Genomic DNA, 23,502 nt, shown 5'->3' with positions numbered 1-23,502 from the left:
GAACAGAAACAGCCCTGAGACCAGCGGCCCGGGGGCCTCACCCGCTGCCAGGCTCACAGGGGACGAACAAACCGACTTCACTCTGCGTTCACGGCAACGAGGGCTGTGCAGGCGGACAGCCCAGGACGATGGTGCAGCGGCCCGGACCACTCATCCCACCCCGCCCCGCCCCTCCCCCACCGGGGGCCCTGGGTCTGCACGGCGAGCACATCCAGCAGCCCGGACGCCAGGTTGGCGGCCCCAGCCTGCCTTTTAACCCATCGCCACGGTGACCGCCCCTCGGAGCTGCAGGGATGTCTTCCCGGGACGTCCCGTGTCTCCCAGGTCCACTGTTCTCAGGGAGCAACTACACTTGCTCCTGCCCAGGTTCAGGGGCACCGCTGTCACCCCATGCAGCCCTGAGCTTGTGCTGCCCACCGGTGACCCCTTGGTTAACCCCACTCACCGGGCAGGTCGCAGGGGTCTCCCTCGGGGAGTGGGGAGTTGGCGCCGGCACTCTCCAGGGCAGCTCTGGGCTCCAGGGCCCTGGACTTGGGGCCGGACCGAGGGTAGGAGATGCACTGGAACCCGCTGTGGAGGGAAGGACAGGGCTGGGCTCTGCTCGACACCGAGCTGGGTGACACCTGGCTGCGGGGACATGGGGATCCAGGGGCCGGTCCAGGTAGGAGAAAGGGCTGAGGTGGCCACTCGGAGACCAGGGTGGTGGGAAGGAAGGGGGGGGGGCAGGCAGGGTGTCTCACTGCAGCCCTGGCCTCCCTGCCTCCCTGCCCTCTGCCTGGACCCCCTCCCTGCCCGGACCCCACAGTCAGAAGGTGCCTTGGTTTCCCCTCCACCAGACAGAGCGCGTCGTGACCCCAGTGCCCGCAGTGTCCTGGCAGGAGTGGGAGGGGTGCGGGAGTGGCGCGGGGGAGCAGAGTCGAGGAGGGACCCCTCCCCACCCTCATGGGTGTCGCGTGGGGTCACCCTTACTCACAACGGGGTCTGGATGGGTGTCTCTCTGTGACCATCGTCCACTTTGAAAAAGCTGACCTCCGAGTAGGCTGGGAGCTTCACGTATCGGATGCCCGCGGAGATCTCCACCACCCAGCCGTGCTCACCTTCCCGAAGGAGAGAGAGGGGCTGCCGAGGGCTGTGGGGGCGGGGCGGCCGCACCTGGGTGCCCGCAGCCCCCCACCCCGGCCTCCGTGAGGAACGTCTGCAGCAGAGTGTCCAGGAGGAGCAGGGCGCTGCCAGGGGCCAAGAGCATGGTCACCTCACCCTCCGCTCGCCTTCCTGGTCCCTCCCCTCCTCTTGGCCCTCGGCCGACCGTCCACGCTCTGCCTGCCCGCCCCACCCCGTCCTGGGAGTCCCGACCTCGAGTCCAGTTCCGGGCCGCAGGGTACCTCTGTGCCTCTGGCTCCGACCGGTCCCTACTCTCTGGGAGGGCCTCTCCTTGCTGGCTGGCCTCAGGGCTTCACCGGCTACAGGCTCAGGGCCGTGGGGGACCGACTGAGCACACGGCCACGCATCTCCCCCCTCGGCCTGGGGGATGGGCTCCACCCACTCGCCTACCTACCCGAGGCACTCAGCACAGGCCTGGTCACACGCACTCAGGGGCTCGGGGTCAACAACGAGCACTGACCAGTGCCAGTGAGGGCCCTGTGCAGCCTCGAGTTGCTGAGATCGGAAAAGGAGACACGCAGGGCAAACACCAGAACGTCGTGGACTTGGGGAGAAAAGGAGCCAAGTGTAGAGACAACTGTGGTTTGATCGGCTTCTGGTTCTGGTCCAGAAGGCGTGACTGGGACCTACGGATGCTCCGACTTGAAGCAACCAAAGAGCAGACGAAACGGAATGAGACTGTGGTTTTCAAGACCCTGGACATCAGGCAAGGACAGTGGCTCCTGAGGGACGGGAAACACAATGGACTCCACAGTTGCCCAGTTCCTGCCCTGAGAGGACGTGCGGGGCTGGTGCAGAGCGGGTCGGATAGAGGCTGGGAGACAGGCCCACGCAGGAGCGGAGCAGAGGGGGATCTCGGGGTCAGTGCAGCACAGATCAGAGCATGAGTGAGGGGAGAACGAGAGGCCCCAGCAGGATGGGAGGCCTGCTCGTCCTGTCGGCCAGGCTGGAGAACTCAGAAGTCAGGGCACGTCGAGCAGAATTCTCAGTAATGGGGCGGGGGTGACTAGTCTTAGACTGAGCTCCCCCTCCAGACCCAACAAATCCTAAAACCAAGATCTGAGAGGATTAAACTGTCTCCAAGCTACTTAACTGCGCCCCAGCACAAGCTCAAGAATGTTTACAGGGACACAGGCGCCTCTAGCCCCCAAGGTAAAATTCACAAGGTCCGACATCCAATCAAAGATTACCAGGCAGAGAAGGCAGGAAAGTATGGCCCATAACAAGGAGGAAACTCAATCAAACCGACCCAGAACTGACACAGTGGAAAGGGACATCTTTTTTTTTTTTTTTTAATTTATTTATTTATTTTTGGCTGCGTTGCGTCTTCATTGCTGCGCGGGCTTTCTATAGTTGTGGCGAGTGGGGGCTACTCTTCGTTGTGGTGCGCGGGCTTCTCATTGCGGTGGCTTCTCTTGTTGTGGAGCATGGGCTCTAGGCGTGTGGGTTTCAGTAGTTGTGGCACGTGGGCTCAGTAGTTGTGGCTCGTGGGCTCTAGAGCGCAGGCTCAGTAGTTGTGGCACATGGGTCTAGTTGCTCTGCAGCATGTGGGATCTTCCTGGACCAGGGCTCGAACCCATGTCCCCTGCAATGGCAGGTGGATTCTTAACCACTGCACCACCAGGGAAGTCCTGAAAAGGACGTTTTTGAAAGTTATTATTATAACTGTATTCGTGTGTTCAAAAGTTAAGTAGAGACACAGAAGATATAAAAGAGAACAAAGTTGGGGCTTCCCTGGCGGTCCAGTGGTTAGGACTCCGTGCTTCCACTGCCGGGGGGCGTGGGTTCGATCCCTGGTGGGGGAACTAACATCCCGCATGCCGCACGGCCAAAAAAATGAATAAATAAATAAATAAAAATAAAAAAGAACAAAGTTGATTCTAGAGGTGAAAACCATGAGATGAAAAAACACACTGGATGTAATCAACAATAGATTAGATACTGTAGAAAAAAAGATTCATGAACTTGAAAACACAGCTATGGAAATAATCCAGAATGAGACACTGTGAGAAAAAAGAAAAAAAGGAAGGGAGGGAGGGTGGGAAAGAGAATCCATGGATGGGGGAGCAGCCTGATACATGGAAAATTGGGGTCCCCAAAGTGGGGGCAGAGGCTATCACAGAAAAATTATCAGAAGAAATAATGGCTGGAAAATTCCCAAATTTGATGAAAATTATAAACCCACAGATCCAAGAAGCTCAACAGATTCCAAGCACAAGAACCACGAAGACAACTACGCCGTGTTGCATCACAATCAAATTATTCAAACCAGAGAAAAAGAGAAAACCTGAAAAACAGCCAGAGGAAAAGGACGTTTGTACGGGGACATGAAAGCAGATCTCTCAGGGAAGACAACGCAGACAAGGTGACACCACGAAGCTCACTGGAAGATGAGCCAGAATCCTGTGTGCGGTAACGACGTCTATCACAAAGGAAAGCGAAATCAAGACGTTCGAAAGCTGAGAGAATTCATCACCGGCAGACACACATGACAAGAAATGTTAAAAGTTAAGTCCTTTGGGCAGAAGGAAAATGGTAGCAGATGGAAATCTGGATCCATGGGAAGGAATGAGGACCAGAAATGGTAACTCAACAGATGAGACAAACAGATGAGACTTCCTTTTCTGTTTGTTAAATACTCTTTAAAAGATAAATGACTGTTTAAACAAAAATAATAACAATGTATTATAAAGTTTACTAGATACATGAATGTAAAATGTACTAAAACAATAGCATAAAGATTGGGATTGTAGAAGTCAGTTAATTAAATGACAAAAAAATCCTAAATGTTTATGCTTCTTATAATAGAGCTTCAAAATACATGAAGCTAAAACTGATAGAAATGAAAGCAGAAATAGACAAAAACACAAGTATAATCAGAGATTTCAACATACCACTGTCAATAACTGATGGAACAAGCAGACAGAAAATCAGCAAGGATATAGCAAACTCGACAGCGGTGTCAACAAAATTCACCTGATTGACATTTATAGAATATGCCACCCAATTCCACTCAGGAGCAGAATTCACACTCTTCTGAGCCATATTCTGAGCCATAAAACAAGTCTCAAAAGATTTAAAAGAATTCAAGACATACAAAGTATGATTCCAACCACATGGAATTAAGTTAGAATCAATAACAGAAAGATCTCTGGAAAATTCCCAAACACTTGGAAATGAAACAACACACTGCTAAATAACTCTTGGGTCCAAAAAGAACTCAAAAGGAAAATCAGGACGTATTTTGAACTGAATGAAAATGAAAGCACACCATATCAAAATTTGTAGGACGCAGCTAAAGCAGTATGAAGGGGGAAATTTATAGCATTAAACTTCTATATTAGAAAAGAAAGGTTTGAAATGACGTTAGAAACTTTCCACCTTAGGAAACTAAAAAAGGAGAGCAAATTAAATCCAAATTAAGCAGAAGCAAGGAAATAATGAGATCAAAATAGGAATTAGTGGGACTTCCCTGGTGGTGCAGTGCTTAAGAATCCACCTGCCAATGCAGGGGACACAGGTTTGAGCCCTGGTCTGGGAAGATCCCACATGCCGTGGAGCAACTAAGCCCGTGTGCCACGACTACAGAACCTGCACTCTAGAGCCCGCAAGGCACAACTACTGAGCCTGTGTGACACAACTACTGAAGCCCGTGCGCCTAGAGCCCATGCTCTGCAAGAGAAGCCACCGCAATGAGAAGCCTGCGCACCTCAATGAAGAGTAGCCCACACTTGCTGCAACTAGAGAAAGCCCACGTGCAGCAACGAAGACACAATGCAGCCAAAAATAAATAAATAAATTTTAAGAAAACAAAACAAAACAAAATAGGAATTAATGAAATAGAAAACAGACAATAGAGAAATCAATGAAACCAGGAGTTGGTTGTTTATCAATGAAACTGATAACCTCTCACTAGACTAGTCAGGAAAAAAAGAAAGAAGACCCCAATAATCAATATTAGGAACAAGAGAGATGGTATCAATTCAGTAAGCGGGGAGCAAGGGAGTGTTATGAACAAGCTATGCCAAGAAATCTGAAACCTTGGAAGACACAAAACACCATACTCACTCAAGAAGAAATAGATAAACTGAACAGCTCTATATGCAAAGGAAACGGAATTAGTAGTTAAAAATCCTCCCACAAAGAAAACTCCAGGCCCAGATGGGCTTCCAATTGAATTCTACCAAACATATACAGATTGACTCCAAATAGATAATAGGCCTAACTGTAAGAGCTAAAAATATAAAATTCATAGAAGAAAACATAGGAATAAGTCTTCATGACTCTGGGCTAGGCAGTCTTCTTAGATATGACACCAAAAGCACAAGCAACAAAAGAAAAAAATAGGTAAATTGGACTTCATCAAAATTTAAATGTATGTGTTCAAAGGACACCATCAAGAAACTGCATGACAACCCACAAAATGGGAAAAAGATATTTGCCAATCAGATATCTGATATGGGAGTTGTATCCAGAATATATAAAGAACTCTCAATAACTCACAATAAGAAGACAAGTTGCCCCAATTTTTTAATGGGTAAAGGATCTGAATAGATATTTCTACAAAGAAGATCTACAAATGGCCAATAAGTGCATGAAAAAAATCCTCCAGATCATTACTCATTAGGGAAATGCAAATCAGAACCACAATGAGATACCATGTCCTGCCCACTAGGATGACCATAACCAGAAAGACAGAGCAACAGGTGCTGGCGAGGAGGTGGAGGATTGAAGACCCTCAGCCATTGCTGCCGGGAATGAAAACACATCCAGACTGAAAAGGAAGAAGTAAAATTGCATTTATTTGTAGACGACATGATCCTGTGTATAGAAAATCCTAAGACATCCTCAGAAATAACCAGCAAGGTCAAAGAATATAAGATCAACATGTAAAAATCAACCGTAGTCTCGTAATTTCTGAAGTGAAGATAACAAAACAATTCCATTTATAATAGCATACAAGAATGTAGCAAATGTATTAATAAACAAATTATAATTAAACAATAATAAATCATTGATCGTTTATTAATAAATTTAAGAAAAGTGCGAGACTTGCTCACTGAAAAATACAAACATTGATGAACGTAAAGAAAAATAGGTGGAGAGATGTCTCATGTCCATGAAGCAGAGGATTCAGTGCTGCTAATGGCGGTTCTCCCAGCTGGAGTCAATGCATCCCTAACAAAATCCCAGCAGCTTGTTTTCTTTCCTTTTTTGGGGGACAGAAATGGACAAGCTGATCCTAAAATATTTATATGGAAATACAGAGGTCCCAGATTAGCCAAAACAATTTTGAAAAAGAAGAACAAAAAGTTGGAGGAATCTCCAGTTTCAAAACGTACTGGAATGAGTGTGTTTCATGTTTGGTAATTGCAATCATTGTTGCTTTTGTTGTGGTCATCCATGTACAATGCTTGGTGTCAGTCTATTTATCTCTTGTAAAAATAAAATACAGTGTGTGTGTGTGTGGGAAAAAAAAAAACAAAAAAAAAACGTACTGGAAGGCTGCAATAATCAAGACGGAGTGGCAGTGGCCTAAGGATAGACACATCGATCGAGGGACAAAACTGACGTCCAGACATAAACCCTCACCCTTACAGTCAAGTGACTTCTGACCAAGGTGCGCAGGCAATTCAGTGGGGAAAGGAAAGTCTTTTCAACACATGGCACTAGGACAACTGGAGTCCACATGAAAAAAGATGAATTTAGACCTTTATCTTACCCACAAAAATTAATTCAAGAGGGATCAGAGACCTAAATATAAGAGCAAAAGTTGTACAAGAAAACAGGAGAAAGTCTCTGTGAATTTGGGCTAAGAATCCTTAGACAAATCACCAAGAACATGGTCCATAAACGAAAAAACTGACAAACTGTACTTCATCAAAATTTTTAAATTGTGCCCTTCAAAAGACATTAGAAGATTAAAAGATAAGCCACAGACTGAAAGAAAATATCTGCAAATATATATCTGCTAAAGCACTTGTATCCAGAATACATAAAGAACTTGTATAACTAAAAACTAAGACAAACAACCCAATCAAAAAAAAAAAAAGGTGAAATATATGAATAAACATTTCTCTGTAGAAGACGTACAAACGGCCAATGAGCACATGAGAAGATGCTCAGCATCATTAGTTTTAGGGAAATGCACATCAAAACCATGAGGAGGGACTTCTCTGGTGGTCCAGTGGTTAAGACTCTGTGCTTTCATTGCAGGGGGGACAGGTTCGATCCCTGGTCGGGGAACTAGGATCCTGCATGCCACGTGGTGTGGCCAAAAAATTTTTTAAAAAACCCAAAAACAAAGAAAACAAAAATCCATGAGGAGATGCCACCTGACATCCTCAGGATGGCTACTCCCTGGCGAGGACGTGGAGAAATCAGAACCTTCGCACATTGCTAATGGGATGGTAAAATGGTGCAGCCACTTTGGAAAAGAGTTTGGCCGTTTCTTGAAAAATTTAAACACAAACCTACCCAACAATTGACCCAACAATTCTACTCATAAATATATACCTGGGAGAAATGAAACATGTTTACACAAAAACCTGCACATGAATGTTCACAGCAGCCAAGTGCCAAGGACTGGACTGTTGCCCACGGACGCAGGTGAGCAAAGTGCTGGGCGGGCAGGATGGGAGGCTAGTGGTCCACAAAGAGGAGAGCAGCGATGCGCGCTGGGCGGGAGGGAGGGGCGGAGCGCGACCACAGGTGAGATTCCATCCACGCTCCGTGTCCAGGAAAAGGCACTTGTGGTGCCTGGGGTGGAGGGAGGGAACAGGGCAGGAATGAGGCGTCTTTTTGGGGGGGAGGAAATGTTCTGAAATGGAATTGGTGTAGCGATGGTTGCCCAACTCTGCAAGTGTACTAAGAATCATTAAATCCCTGAATATAGATGAATTTTATGGTATGTAAATGATACCGCAATAAAGTTGTTAAAATAAACCAATTGTGACTAAGTATACTTGATTTATGCTGCACGTCGTGCTTCCTACGCAGAGCCGTGGAACCGAGGTGGACCACCGTACAGGAACGTCTGTCTCCGGTGGTCCCGCCCCGTCCCTCTGGGTCTGCTCTGCTCACGGGGCGGGAAGTCTGGTCGTCCCTCTGCTTGGCCGCAGGGCCGACTGAGCATCTAAACGCAGCCCAGACGGATGGGCGTCTGTCCACCTTGGTTACCCCACGAGGAGCTTGAGAAACCCTCCCCTTGCCAGGCTGAGCGGCTGGCCCAGCGCCCACGCGGCCTCCTCTGTCCTCTGACTCTGAGTGTGACCGCCGGGAGGGCCGCCTGTGTGCTCACGCACACGCACACAGATGCACACACAGAGCCCACGTGCTCACACACGCACACGCACCGCACGGCCGCCTCCCGCTGGCTGGAGGGCTCGCACGCCCACTGCCCTTTCTGCCAACGCTCCGGCAGCGAGGACTTGGGAACAGGGGGACCTGGGCGCAGCCGGGAGGCCAGAAGCCACCTGTGGCATCTTGTCTGCGTTTTTGCTACTTCAGAACCCGACACCTGCTTATCCTTCTGAAAAGTTTGGCCGCCTTCCTGGAGACACTTACCCGTGGCAACTTCCCCATCGTCCCGCTGCAGCTGAATGGTCAACGTGAAGGAAGATCCCCGGGCCACGTCCATCACCTCCGGATCTAAAGTCACGATCCCTGTGGCTTGTGCTGGGGAGAGCAGAGCGCACCTGCCGTGGGGTCAGGGCGGTGAGTGCCACACGTCTGCATCCCGCATGCCCTGTGCAGCCGCTCAGGCCTGACCGTGTCCCTGAGGGGCGCTGCGGGGGGCGGGGGGGGGCGCATGGATGGCACAGCTGTCAGGGCTGGGGGACCGTCACTGACGCCGTGACCTTAACCCCGTCCTGAGGGCCGCCTACAGTGATTTGAAGTGGGTCGTCTCAGAACTGACTTGATCACGGTAGGGGGACGGCAGAGCTGAGGCGACGGCCCAGCAGTGCCCAGTGCACCCGGGGCACATTCCCGCACGGCCTCCCTCCCACCCACTGCTCGGACCTGGGCCCTGCATTGCGTGCGTCTGTCAGTGACCTGATGAGCGCTGGACGAGGCTGCGGCCACCTGCCCGGGAGCCGGCCTGGCGAGCAGGGTCCACCCGCAGCTCTGAGTGAGCAGCTGCACCCGTGGACCTGGCACCAAGGTTCTGACCAGTGACCCGAGTCCCTGGAGTCTAACAGAAGCTCCTACACCCGGGGGCAACACGGGGAGGGTGTGGCGCCGGCAGAGGACCCTGCAGGCCACAGGCCACCTGTGCGCACACTGCAGTGTGGAGAGCTCAGGGTGGGGGGCTGGATGGAGGCTGTGCACGGGGGCCAGATGCCCAGAGCCCCGCGAGTGGGAGACCCCAAGGCTGGGAGCCCCGCTTGAAGCAGGACCACTTGGGTCCAGGGTCTGACGGGGGCTTCTGCATGTCACGAGCCCCGTGAAACCACAGCAGAGCATGTTTCTCCCAAAAGGGGATTCTGAGCTCCACTTCATCCAGCCCCGCTTGGTCCACGCCTCCCGCGAGACTGCCCAGGGCCACCCGAGAAAGGACACGGCCAGACCCAGACGTGACCCCACAAGAGGACCCCACGGGGCCAGCGGCAAGGCCGGGGGCACCTACCCATGGGGTGGCCATTGATCCACACCCCTCGGTAGACGCCCCCGGAGCAGTGGGCCATGCTGCCCTGTCCACTGAACACATCACCGTGCCACTGTCCCTGCGGAGAGAACCACGGGCTCAGATGGGCTGGTCTCCCTGCCGCACGGCCCGGCGGCCCCCCAGGCTCCGAGGGCCCCTGGGGACCACAGGCTGCCGGGAAGCCAATTTGCTCGCAGAAGGCACTGCCCTTTGAATTTTAAGAAGCCAGGAAGCTTGGAGACAACGGCCCGAATACAAAATGCAAAGAAAATATGGCTCCAAAGGGCACACTTTTTAGCACAAAAGCCTTTTAACACCAAGATACTGCATTTGTGCAGAGAGTCACGGGAGGCCGACCGTGCAGGCGGGCGAGCGGAGGCTTGCGGGGTCGAGGAGCTCAGCGTTCCGACAGGCTCCTTGATAATAAAAAGGCCAATTAAAGTCACACTGTGAACCCACACAGCCGCACCCTGGGGGCAGTGCCAACTCGCCGCCCACCCCAACTCTGCCACCCCCATAATAAGCCTGCTTTGCAAACGATACACACGACAGAGTGGAAGAATGGTGGAAAGAGCAGGAAAATTGTTTTCGTGGAAAAGTTCGGGATCCTAACGGTGTTTTATTCAACTATGAATTACTCCCATTAGAAGAAGAACTAGCCAAAGGCACGTTTTGGTTCTTTCACTCTTTGGCAGAAGTTGATTGGGCTCCTGCTTTCCTGCCCAGCCCTCCGAGTGGCCCAAGGCCGCCCAGCAGCTGGGGCCGGGCTCCGGTTGGCGGGAGTCTCTCAGGCCCTCGGGAGGGGCCGCCTGGCAGGGGGGGCCTGTGGGAAAGGGCCCTGAAGAGCTCAGACACCCCAAGATTTGGGGGAACAGGTTCCACGGCTGTTTGGGTCACTGTGCTCACATTACAAGGTGACAGGGAAGGGCCTGGCCACGGCTCCCCCTCCAGCTGGGGCACCAGACAACTGTGGCGCCCTGGTGGGTGCCTGGCAGTAGTGGCAAGGCAACGGCTCGCGGCTGCAGGAGGGGCCGGCTGCCAGCTGGGGATGGCAGCTGGGCAGAGGCGTGGCTGTGCCCCCCACGGGAGGCCTGGGGCCGCAGGGCAGCCTCGTCCCTCCAGCCCCCAGCCCCAGAGAGCTGAGCCCTCTGGGCCCACACTCAGGCTGCGTTCCCGGAAAGCTCGGTGCCAGCACGGCTGACACCACAGACGGTCTATCGACGTTCCCCTCAGACGTGGCTCACGTCTGCAGGCAGCGTGCCAGGCCAAAGAGGGGGCGAGGCCCCAGGTATCACAGCAGAGGGGGACCGCAGCCAACCCAGTGGGCCCCGTGCTGCCGTCCTGGGCTGGCGCTGGGGAGCCCCGGCGTCGCCAGCTGGCCATCCCCGGAGCCAGTGCGGCCTGCACGCGGCAGCACCTGCTGGGCCGGACGCCTGCTCCCAGGAAGGGACGCTGTGTGCAGGTGTGCGTGCACACGGGCGTGTGCACCCGTGTCTGTGTCTGTGCGGTGGGGGCAGCAGTGCTCAGTGACTGCGATGGGCGGGGTGCCTGGGGGGGAGCAGAGCAGGAGGGTCCTGGGCCGAGCTGGGCCGCTGTCCCTCAGTCTGGGTGGGGACAGCCCTGGGGGGCAGGGTCGCCGCCCCCCGCCCCCGAGCTCTGTAGAGCAAATGGATGTCAGAGCTTTCCCAGCTTGAGCCGCCAGGAGTCGGTTTGCTGGGGGCAGTGGTGCTGAACGAGTCGCTGGAACCTTTTGCTTCCCTCACGACGCCATCCCCAGGCTTGAGAAGTGACCGGTTTCAACTCGGGAAGCAGGTCTCACGGCCAATCGAATGCAGCCTCTCAGGAGCCAAATGAACTCATCGCCCCAACCCGCCCCCCCCGCCCCGCAGCCCTTTTACGTAGAGGTTCATGCCCTCTTCTGAGGCTCTGTGCTGGGGTGCCTGGGCAGTGGGCCGGTGGCCCCGGGGAAGGGTGGTCACCTCCAAACACCCTCCTGTGGGGCCCGGCTGCCTCCCCCGCACCCCCCCAGCAGGAGCTGCGCCCGCTCGGTGCCTGGGGCCAGTGTGCTGCCCGCCCGCACGACCGCAGGCCTCATCCCCGTCCTGGGCAGCGCTGCTGGGTCACCGCCCCCGCGGGGTGGACAGGGGTGGACGCCCAGGGGCAGGTGGGAGACGGGGATTCCAGCCGCGGGGAAGTGGCGGAGCTCAGTGTGCACGCCTGCCCGCCCCCACGACACGGCCTCGGCCTCCCTTCGAGCTGCTCCATCACGTGACGCCGAGCGCTCCCGCCAAAGAGGGCCGAGCTCCGTGGCGCCCCGTGGGCCCCTCCCAGCGGCCTCTCCGCTCCCTCTCAGCCGTGGTCCCGTCTCGTCTGTCTGTCTGTCTGTCTGCTCGGGGCACGAGCTTCCCAGGGCAGGGCTCCGTGGGGACAACTAGGGCTCGAATGAGCGCGGGCTACTCTCCAAACAGCACGATGGCCACTGGGCCCCTCGACCGTGTCGGGCTCCACGTCTCTGCGCGCCCTGCCCGGCCCCTCGGCCCTCTGCGAAGGTGCAGCGTGGGCTTTCAGGAAGAAGGCAGGCAGGGCCTCGGGGTCGCCCGGGAGCCAGGGGCAGACTCAGGCGGGTCCAGCACACAGAGCCTTGGAGCACGGCCTGCGGCGCACGGGCTGCCGCGTGCAGAGCAGACGGGCAGTGAACGTGCCCGTCAGACCACGGGGCCCCGGCCCACCCCGCCCCGCGGGCTGTGTGCAGGGTCGGGCTCCCCGCCAAGTCGCCGTCCAGTGCTTGCCACCCACGCGAGCACGTCGACGGGCATCCACGGTCATCCACGTTGACCGACCGCTCAATTGCGCTCCCGTAATCTGAGACCCCCCCCTCCCCCCCCGCCCAGCTCAGGCTGCAACACAGAACTTTCCCGGGACAGATACACGATACACTCCAGCAGAGTAACTCATCCAACAGCGTGGCATCTAATTAATGTCACAAATCATGCTTTTGAAAATCCTGCCCTTTCTCAGTCAGCTGACGTGCACCAGAGCACGAACAAACAGGTGTTAACGCGTCTTACGCGCCTGCCGGCTCTCCCTCCTCCTCCCCGTCCAGGTGAGGACCTGTGTGCGGCTGGCGCAGTGCAGGAGGATGCGAGGACGGCCGGGCCACACTGCACACGAAGCACGGGGGGGACGGGGTCCCCGTTAGGAGAGGCCCCGCGGGGTGAGTGGGGCGCACCTCGTGGCCGGCGGTGGCTGAGGCAACCCCAGGGCCTCTCAGCTCCAGGATGGGGACCTACGTGCTCAGGACTCCTTCCCTGGTCCTTTCTTTGAAGAGCGCGGAGTCGGGGGTGGGACGAGGGGCTCCTTGGGTGCCTTCCCCACCACACGAGTTTGAATAAATTGTGAGAAATACACACTTGACTCTTCTCATTTCGGGAAGCACTTTCTAGTTAATTGATGCTATTTTTCTTTCCCGGGGAAAGTGACGGCGCTTTTCCTGGAATTGCTTCTGCGGCTGCCTTGCCCCATTGCGTCTTCAGGCGCTCCCAGGCACACTCTGAAACTCCGTCCCGGTCAGAAGCCCACCTTCCCAGCTCATCCAGCTCTTCCCCACCTCCAGTCCTCTCCAGGGCACCGGGGTTTGGCCGACCACACCAGGAGGGGCCAGGGCCCGGCTCTCCACAACATCTGCTTTGATGGCATCCAGTCTGCAGGACGTGACGTCCCACTGTCGCCAAACTCCCTCCTGGAGCAGGTGAGGACTTTCCTGAGGCCACGGCTCCTAGACCAGGGAGAGGCGTGGCCCCGGGTCACCTGCCTGGGCCTGTGGCCGCAGGGGGCCGGGGGCTCCAGCTTTCGGGGTGGCCTGCTGGGGCAGCAGTGGCCACACAGGCCAGAGTGCTGGTGGCCCCTGCCCATCATTCTCTGCAGACACAATGCTCCTCACTTCCCAACTAGCAGCAGGGTCCCTAAGGTGTCTTTGACCTCCACGATCCTGGCCATAAGTTCCTCAGATTTCAAAGTGTGACAAGTTCTGCTGATGTAAATACAAGCTGCCTTCACATGCCGGGTTCTGACATCCGTCTGCGTAGAACCCCACCGGGAACGTGGGGCCGCGCTGGATCTGCTCTGGCAGCCCAGGCCCCTCCTCCCACGACGCTCCAATGGGCCCAGATGCTTCTCACGGTCAGGCCCCCATTCCTGGACTGTGACCTCCCGGCCAGGACAGTGGCACGGGGACATGGAGCCCCTGGCGTTCCTACAGGTGCGCAGGTGAGGAGAGCCACCAGCAGGTGAAGATGCGCACGAGGCCGACCACCTGCTCCGTGCAGTGAGCAGGTGCGCCGCCCAGCAGGCCTCCCTTCGGGAAACGCAGAGGAACGCCAACACGAGAAATGCAGCCAATGCACACGGAGGTGCCCTGGGAAGGGCGGAAGCGCACTGCTGGCGGCACCACGGCACAGCCGCACAGGTAGGAACGTTCCGTGTGCACAGAGGCTGAGGCTCACCGGACAGCACCCCTCTGTCCCGTCCGCCAGGCGTGCGCTCGCCTCCACAGCCCACGATCCGTCCCCAGGCTCCACGGAGGCGGCCCCGGAGGACGCTGCTCTCCGAGGGGCTGCCTGCCTCTTCATCACTTCATTGGCACCGTGCTTATTTAAAAAGCAGAAAACATGGGACTTCCCTGGCGGTGCAGTGGTTAATCCACCTGCCAACGCGGGGGACATGGGTTCGAGCCCTGGAAGTCCAGGAAGATCCCACATGCCGCGGAGCAACTAAGCCCGTGCACCACAACTACTGAGCCTGCGCTCTAGAGCCCGCGAGCCACAACTACTGAGCCCGCGAGCCACAACTACTGAAGCCTGCACGCCTAGAGCCCATGCTCCGCAACAAGAGAAGCCACTGCAATGAGAAGCCTGCGCACCGCAACAAAGAGTAGCCCCTGCTCGCCGCAACTAGAGAAAGCCCGTGCGCAGCAACGAAGACCCAACGCAGCCAAAAATAAATAAATAATTAAATAAATAAATAAACAAAAAACGAACCAAAAAACCCCAGAAAACACAAGTGTTGGGGGAGGATGTGGAGAAACTGGAACGCTGGTGCGCTGCTGGTGGGAATGGAAAATGGAAAATGGTGTGGAGGTTCCTCAAAACGTTAAAAATAGAATCACCACGTGACCCAGCAGTTGCGCTGCTCCCAAAACTGGGAGCAGGATGTGCTCACGGTGGTGTCACTCACAGGCGCCGAGAGGTGGACACAGACCGAGTGCCCATCGATGGATGAGCAGCTGGGTGCAGCGTGGAAGGACCACCCACACAGTGGAGCAGGAGCCAGCCCGGAAAAGGAAGGAGGTCCTGACCCCTGCGCCACCGTGGATGCACCTAGAGGACACGCCGCCGAGTCAAATGAACTAGACACGAAAGGACACATCCTACATGATCCCACTTCTGCGAGGTCCCTGGAGGAGATCCATAGAGACAGAAAGTAGGAGGGTGGGGGCCGGGGGCTGGGGGAGGGGTGGGGAGGGAGTGTCTCATGGGGGCAGAGCTTCAGTGTGGGAAAATGAGAAAGTTCTGGAAATGACGGTAGTGATGGCTGCACAACAATGTGAATGTGCTTAATGCCACCGAGCTGCGCGCTTATAAATGGATGAGGTGATAAATTTTACGTTATGTGTATTTTGCAATAAAGTTGAAAAACAGAGAAAGCTATTTGCCTAGTGAAAGCTTGGGGACAGCTGTACCCTCATGGGAGACATGCCAACTCCCTCTGGCGGCTCCACCTCTCCCAGGTGACCCTTCATGCCCAGAGGTCGCAGGTTAGAGGTCAGGCGCAGGAGGCATCCCCACAGCACGGAGAGGCGGGCGCTGAGAGCTGGGAGCTCCTGTGTCCACACCGTCGGGAAGCTGTTTGGGACGCGGGGACTCAGGGCCTGGGTGTCCTCCCGGGGCCCTCAGGACATGGTCATGGCTGCGACTGTGGGTGGGGGCAGCGCTTCCCGACCGCGGGGCTGCGTGTCCCGGGGCTCAGGGTCTGGGTCGTGCGGGCAGGTCGTCTGAGTGCGCAGCCCTGGGAGGCTGGGGCATTGCTGAACAGCGGGAACGCAGGCGGACGGTCTGAACCCTGGGGAAGGACCCTCATTCACCTGCAAAGCGCCCGGGGGACGAAGCCGCCGGCCCCTCGCACTCTGCCAGTTCCCGCCTGACATCCAAGCCGGCGTCCACTGGGCATCCGCTTGGACGGAAGCGGCTCTAGCTCCGCAGCCAGTGGAGGAGGCCCCTGCAGGGCCAGGCGGTCGGCAGGGCCGGGCTGCCCCCTGGTGGATGGCGGCGGGGAACCCCCAGCCCCCCGGCTGAGCAGCGACTTGCCGGGGAGGCCCGAGCAGGGCCCCCAGTGCCCAGGCCGCTGATGGGGAGGCCCTGGAGGCGCCCAAACTGCCTCTGGGGGAAGGGCACGCGGGGTGGAGGGCGGGGGCGGAGGCCTGCGGGATTCTCTGGAAGAAGGCGAGGGCTCGGCCACCCCCTGGTTTGGGTGGCCTCCTCATCTTTGGAACGGTGGTCGAGAGAGTCGGGGAGCCAGAGGGCAGCTGAGGGCAGTGCCGGGCACTAGACCGCGCCCCCGCGCCCCCAGCCTGCGAGGCGTGGACTCTGCTGGGGGTGCCGAGCGAGGAGGATTCTCCCAGGCCCCCCCGCGCTCCTCTCCTCCGTGGCAGCTCTGGAGAATTCAGCCCAGGGACTGTGGCTGCCCAGGGTGAGCCCTAAAGCCTGGCCCCATGACGATGGACAGACGTCCCCCTTGGGGAGAAGCAGCAGGGCTCTGGCCGGGGCACAGTGGCATCTGCAAATGGGCTCTGGCGCAAACTGCCAACCGCAGCGGCCCAGGCGGCACCCCGGGAGTGGCTGGCTGCCCAGACCAGGACTTGCGGTCCCAGGAGGGGGCCCGGGAGGTGGTGTTACCTAAGCAGAGCTCCGCGTTTTACAAGCAGGCAAGGTGAGCATGCCTGGGGGAGCCTCGCAGCCAGGGCAAGACTCCACGCTCCCCAGCAGGCCACTCCATCTCAGGCAGGGCCCCGGCCAGTTACCAGCTTACTGCCTCTCGGCCCCAAAACGACCCTTCCTGCCGACTCTGGGCTCCGGGAGCTGGACCCTGAAACGTCTCGCTTTGCCAGCTGGTGCCGTGCTGGGCACTGCAGGGACCCTGCCGGGAAGAGGCTTCCCTCGGGCTCCAGGGTGCCCACTCCTAATCCCTCAGGCACAGGGGTTTGTCCTGGGCGAGTTCCTCTGTGTCCCAGGGTTTCCTGCACACACGGCCCGGCTGGTAGCCGACGCCCAGGGAAGCTCCTCCAACCCAGCGGGCCGCGGCCACACCCTCTGTCTGCAGGGTCTGAGTCTCCAGAGGGGCTGGGCTTTCCCTCGTCTCCCGGGACTTCTTTCCCAATCTCCACTCTGACTTTCACATGAGAGACTTCGCAGAGATATGAATTCAGCTGACAACCTAATTCTGCAACCCATACGATCAAATTTTGTTTCAGCCCCGAGGCTGTGAGAAGTGAGGGACTCTCGGGGCCGTGGCTGGAGCTGAGTGCAGACCTGAGCTCCCGTCCAGGACACCAGGGGCCTCGTGGCCGCCGTCACTACATCCACAGCCACGTGCAATCCTCGGCTCCCGAGGCCCAGATTCAGCTGGCGCATCACAGCTGAGCTCGGTGGCAGCTCAGTCACTCCCAAAGCCACCACGTGCCACGAGTCACATCTCCCATGGCCTCAGCCCCATGCGGTCAGGCCCGAGGATGCAACCAGCCGGTACCCACACCCCATCTTCGAGGGCGCCTCCTGGGGCCACTTTCACATTTGCTTTTGCCATATTCCTGCTTTTACCCCTTTGAGTATTTTGCTGTCTTTCACTAGTTAATACTTTCACGTTCAATTACTGGTGTGAATTCTGTCTTCCGGCAGATTCTGGTTCAGGCATCACCACCATCCATCCGACGCTTGGGCCAAAAATGCAGGGACATCTTCGCTTCTGCTCTTGTCAACCAGTCCAGTGTCTGTAACTCCAAACCACCCCAAATTTGGTTCTATACCCCATGCAGCCCGCCATCACCTCTTTCCATGAGTGAGAACAAGAGAAACCTTCCAAACACAGGGATCAGGTCACCAACTCCTTCCAGCACTTTCTGTGATGTGTAGGATAAAACTCCAACCGCTCGTGGCTCCGGGGCCTATGCGTGGGACTGCCCGGACCTCCTGCCTTGCCTCCCCTGCCCCCTGCTCTGGCCACGCAGGCTTCTTCCTGCCTCGGAGCCCAGCCTCGCCCTTCCGCTGCCTGCAATGTCCTTCCCTGTGGTCTCCACGCGGCGGCCCTTTCCCATCCTTCAGACCTGGCTCACGCGGCATTCTCTGGCCCCTGGCTGCATCTCTGCAGGGCAGGCTGGGCCCACAGGCCGGCGTCCAGGAGGCACAAGGATGATGGATTCTGGGGGCCCGAGAAGGTCTTCCCACGTGCCTGCATCCTTGGCCTCGTGGCACCTAAAACCCCTCATCAACCTGAGAGTAGCAGCTGCCACGATGATGGGGGGTGGGGCGCAGAGCCCTGCTCGCGAGGAGCGGGGAGGGGCCCTCGCCTGCTTCCCCAGGTTGTCGAGGGCACTGGGACCCCACGGGTATCTCCTCTCAAAAAGGCTTCACCAGGCCATTCCCACAGGAGAGCGCTGGGTCATGGCGTGTCTCAGGAACCCGACGGGACAGAAAGGTGTTGGCGGGCGGCCCTTAAGCTCTCTGAACCGCATCTTCTCGTCAGCGAAACGGGAACGGCGGCCAACCCTACCTCACAGGGTCAGAAGGGCAGCACCTGGGCTGCGCCCCGGGCGGCACCGGGAGCAGAGGACGCCCGGCCGGTGGGTCCAGTACCTCATAGATGGAGCCGTCCGCACGGCGCAGCGTCCCGTGGCCCTGGCGCTGGTCCCGGACCCAGTCGCCCTCGTACTCATCTCCGTTCCTGAGGGACAAACGCGGAGGCTGCTCTCAGGCCGGGAAGGGCCAGGTGGCTGTGTGACGCACACCGGCTCCTCCGACTGGGGCTCAGCACGCACCCCCGGGACCAAGGCAAAAATAGGCCCGGAACAGATGGTGCGAGCTGTGGCCTTGCCAGGGCCCGGCCAGAGGGGCAGGTGGCCTCGGCGCCCGGTGGGGTGCAGTGACGGGAGGCCCCGCTTGCCGGGCCCCGGGTGTGAAGGTTTGGAGAGGATAACGGGAAGGAAATGGGGGGGCCTGCACATCCCAAGGGCAGAATTTTGCACGAAAACTGCCTGGAGTGTGAAAGACACCCAGCACTGGGCCCGAAGCAGAGAGCCTGCGGGCGCCACCCGACTCGGCCGCGCTCCATCCACCCACCCACCTGACCCTCCCATCCACCCCACCTTCCCACCTGGTGTTTCATTGGAGGAGGGGGATGGATGTTTTTCCTACTAAATACACACAGAACCAATGTCAGTAACTGAGGGAGAAACTGCAGGATCACATGAAAAAATCCCAGACTGTACTTTCAGGGCTGGGTGTTCGACGGGGGAACAGCCCACAGGACGGCGGACTCACCGGAAGACCATCCGCCCTTGGCCATGCCGCTTGTTGTCGTGAAACGACCCCCAGTAAGCTTGTCCATCTGCGTCCACCAGGTGTCCCTGTCCTGGAGGGGGGCGAGAGTTGAGGGTCACCTCGTGCCTCCGTTGAGGGAGGGGGGTGTCTAGAAGAAGGACGGGGTCGGCACCCCCTGTAGCCGGGCCCCATGGGGGTCCCTCGGCCCCGCAATCCGATCTGGGGCGGCCTGGCAGCCACACGCAGCGGGAGCGGCTCTGGGTCCAGCTCTCAAGGTCCCGAGGGAGGGTGGGGGCGCCCGGGCCCCCCAGCATCGGAGACTGAAACGCTCTGCTGTCCGGCTGCGGTGGTGCTGCCGCGCGGTCAAGGCCAGCTCGCAGGTGCGAGTGCACGCTGAGGACCGACAGTCGTGCTGGGCCTCCACCATCTACTCAGAGGGCCCAGAGGCCAGAGGAAGTGCCCCTGAGCACACGGAGTCTCAGGGCCTGCACACTTGGGAAGGGGAGGGCGCCCTGACACCTCGCGGGAGGCCTCGGAGGGGGACAGAGCTGCGCCCGCGCCGGGCGTGCTGTCGGGGGCTGGGGCTGCTCCGCCCGCTGCCCCCCGGAATGTGGCCTCCTGACTCGCTGGGTCCCACAGGACGTGGAGGAGGTGACCGAGCCGAGGGTCAAGAGGACCCACAGCGCTGGTCGAGCCACTGCGACCCTCAGCGAGGCCAGGAGACCCGCCCGGCCGAGCCCAGGCCAGACCGCTGACGCGGGATCGAGGGCGAAGGCAGAGCGGGGACCTGAGTCACCAGGTTTGAGGGGCTCGCTGTGAGCCCTGCGCTCTGAACCGCACCGGACCGGGGAGCACACGGGCGCCCGGGCCCGTTCAGGCCCCGAGTCAGAATCCGGGGAGGGCTGAGGTCCGGGCCCCCCAGTGTCCACCCCGAGGCCGATGCCTCACGCCTTCCCGCGGACCCCGGACCTTCTCTCAGGCCGCGGAAGAGCTCCCCTTCGTAACGTCCGCCGGCTTTGTACTTCATGACGCCGTGTCCTTGGGGTTCTCCCAAAACAAACTGTCCGGTGTAGGTGTTCCCTGGTGTGGACGGGAGGCGGGAGGCGGTGTCCAGGGTTAGACTCGTTTCCTGAGTCCCGCGGGATAACCAGTAGCTCCTGCCCGACCCCCGGGCAGTGGTAGCCGAACACGGTGTCCCTTTATCTCACGGCTCACCCTGAACGAGGGAAGTGGGACTCCCTCCCCCCCAGCAGCGTGCGTGCGGAGTCCACCGCAAGGGGACCCTCTCTGGGGCATCTGGGTGCTGGGGGCAAAGGCCCCGCCAGGCCAGAGCCCGTGGGGTGAGGCTTCTCTCCGCTGAGAACCCAACACCCGCTTGCCGGTGGGGGTCTGAGGTTCTGCGGGCAGCAGTGTGGCCACCCTGCCCCAGGCTGGCACGAGGCTGTTACGAGACACCTTAGGGAAACCAGGGGTCCCCAGGTTACAGATGGAAGTGCCTTTTGCACCCGGAAGGGAGGGGCCAGCTCACACCAGGGTTGGTTTAGGAGGAAAGCGTCGGGCCGCTAACCTGTCAGGGCCCAGTGCCGGCAGCCCTCTCCCGTGATCTCTCCGTCCACAAACTCGCCTTCGTAGTAACTCCCGTCTTTAAACAGAAGTTTGCCCTGACCTGGTGAAAGACATCGTGCTGTCAGGCAGTGGCTGGGAGTGACCGCTGGGGCGTGCGTGTGACCGGGCTCGTTTCTCAGGGACGAGAGCGGAGCCGTGAAAGTCTCTGCGTTTGGCTCCATCTCTCGTCTAGTACGTGCTCTCTGCAGGCTCACCCACACACGTCCACCAACGAGAACGTCCGTGAAACATGACTGAGGGTCGTCCTGCTGTCCTGGCCATCAAAAGTGCAAGGACCCCGCCCCCAGACCTCCTCAGAGGGGACTCGATGGCCACCTCACCTCTGTCAGCGCAGGGGCAGAAGGAGAGAGAGAGAGTCTGTGGTCACAGGGTGACACTGAAGCACATTTCAAAAAGGAGGGACCACTCTGTCCAGGCCAGGAAGAGAATCAGAGATTTCAGCACAAAAGTGAGAAACATCCGTGGGGCAAAAACGTTACAAGAAAAGTCAATAAAAGTCAAAAGGTTCAAAATATAGAAAATCCTGGCAGCCAACAGATATAAAAATAGCTCATGAGAAAATACTGAAAGATCAATCCTCCAGCAGAAAAACAGGCAGAGGATGTGAGCAGACAGAACCCCAAACAGGCATAAAACCGTGAGTGTAAACTTTGGAAAGTTCAGGCCTGACTCTGGGGGGGACTCCAGGGGACTTCCACTTGATACTTGCTCTCCTCTGCTTCTTAGATTTTCTACAAAAACAGACAGTCTCTTTATCATCAGAAAAAAAAGAAAAGCAGATCTCATCAGCACCAGGGGAGCCGTCCAGGCCTCCAGTGCTGCAGGATGGCCCCTCACGGGCACTAGTGAGCGCTGAGGGCTCGGTGTGGCCAGCACCCGTGTGGCCCCCAGATCGGCAGGGACACGGGCCATCAGCGGCACGGCTGCAGGAAGAGGCCACAGCCCATCCTTACCATGTTTCCTGCTTCCTCTCCATTCTCCTTCATATCGAAAGAAAGAATTCGGGTAAACGCAGACTCCGTAACCTGAATGTTGAAAGGAGGGCGCACAGGTGAGCAAGAGACACAGGTGACTCGGCTGATGACCAGCAAGCACTGAGGTGCGGGCCGTCCCGGGGGCTCCTCCAGGTGTCTGTGGCTTCACCCCCAGTGAACTCCCCTGCCCACTGCTCCCTAAAGGCTCAGTTCGGGTCACGACTCTCCCTGTTCATCTGTTTATGCACCAGACACGCTGAGCACCTACTCTGTGCAGAGAGGCCCGGGGGGAGGCAGGCTAGGAGTGAGCGCAGGGTCCTTGAGAGGAGCGTGCAGGTTGGTGGGAGTGTGGACGGGTGTGCGCAGGGGTGGGGAGCCTTCCTGAGAGGGGACATTTGAACTGAGCTGAATTAGCTGGGGGTAAGTGAGGGCACAAGGGGAAGAGCCGTCCCGGTCATCTCTCTGCAGGGACCTCATCCCCCCAGTGGCCTCCTGTGCCCTCCGGACAAAATCCACACTTGCACCCAAGGAGGGCCTGCCCATCATCACTTCTTGCCACTCAGCTGCTGGGCGCACCATCCCCCAACTCCCAACTCCAGTAGTTCCTGGGGGGGGCAGGGCCCCCTCCCCACCAGCCCCCCTATTTCAAGGCCAACTTGGGGCGAGCGGCTCTAGGGAAGCGTGGGGTTGCCAGACTCTGGTATGTGCCATAAACGAGACTCGGGTTCTACCTGAAGTTAAGAGGTGTGGACTCGGATCTCTATGGCCCCGTTTTTTTCATTCTATGAACAGGTCCTATCAAACCTCCTCTGACCGCGCGTCGGGGACGTCGGCAGGCGCGGTCAGAGGCGACCCCTGCCAGGACGCAGGGACACCCAGGGCCGACTCGGTTCTTGCCGGCTGGGTCTCCAAGACACGGCCGGTTCTGCTACTCTGGGCCCGGGACCCCACCCATCCCGCGGGCACCGGGACACGCGAAGGCGCGTCCCTCCCAGATCGGGGGCGACAAGGCTTCCGGGGGTTGCGGGCTAGACTCGGGGGAGGCGCGCGTGGGGAGCCCCGCTGGGCTTGGGGGCCGCGGGTTCTGGACTTCCTGAAGTGAAAGTGCGGGTGCGGGGACGCGCAGCGAGCGTCCGGACCTGCCCGCCTCCCTCCCATCCGGACCGAGGCCCGGTAGGGCGCAGTCGGCTGTTACCGTCCCGCGGTGGCCGCGCCGGCGGGTCTCGGCGCGCCAGGCGGGAGCTCGGGCACCCATCACGGGCGGACGCCATCTTGCCTCTAGAGTTTCCCTTAGCAACCTCCTAGCACTCCTCCATTGGCTCGTTGGTCGCGAGGGGGCGTGGCCTCGGTCTCAGTCTCTGGGCGTTACCAATCTCTGGAGCGGAGCTGTCTGGGCCCGGAGCCAGAGGACGCGACTGCGCTTGCGCAACGCGGCGAATTTCCGCCGCTTACATCCCTTCCGCCGACGTGACCGCCCCGCCAACGGCCTGGGCGCCCGCACCGGAAG

General features: G+C 58.1%; 1 protein-coding gene across 4 annotated transcripts in view; it reads right to left on the bottom strand.

The window, feature by feature from the left end:
* Positions 1-23,442, bottom strand: part of MORN1 (MORN repeat containing 1) — a 40,824-nt gene extending 17,382 nt beyond the window's left edge. Inside the window, exons 1-10 of one of the 4 annotated variants that reach the window (XM_082412860.1) lie at positions 23,191-23,442; positions 21,975-22,046; positions 20,963-21,061; positions 20,365-20,475; positions 19,396-19,543; positions 18,712-18,799; positions 9,791-9,887; positions 8,728-8,838; positions 974-1,097; positions 446-570 (exon numbers count right to left, since the gene is read on the bottom strand). In XM_082412860.1, coding sequence (XP_082268986.1) covers positions 446-570; positions 974-1,097; positions 8,728-8,838; positions 9,791-9,887; positions 18,712-18,799; positions 19,396-19,543; positions 20,365-20,475; positions 20,963-21,061; positions 21,975-22,046; positions 23,191-23,266 — 1,051 coding nt within the window. In that variant the 5' untranslated portion in view covers positions 23,267-23,442. Of the gene's footprint in view, positions 1-445; positions 571-973; positions 1,098-8,727; positions 8,859-9,790; positions 9,888-18,711; positions 18,800-19,395; positions 19,544-20,364; positions 20,476-20,962; positions 21,062-21,974; positions 22,047-22,726; positions 22,737-23,190 lie in introns of those variants that run through there. The other 3 variants (XM_082412861.1, XM_082412863.1, XM_082412862.1) reach the window with 3 other exon arrangements.
* Between the last annotated feature and the right edge of the window lie 60 nt (positions 23,443-23,502).

Source organism: Balaenoptera physalus (assembly GCF_965194825.1).
Source record: "Balaenoptera physalus genome assembly, chromosome: 1".
Taxonomy (NCBI): domain Eukaryota; kingdom Metazoa; phylum Chordata; class Mammalia; order Artiodactyla; family Balaenopteridae; genus Balaenoptera; species Balaenoptera physalus.
The sequence above is the reverse complement of the archived record's forward strand: the minus strand, read 5'-3'. Positions and strand labels throughout refer to the sequence as shown.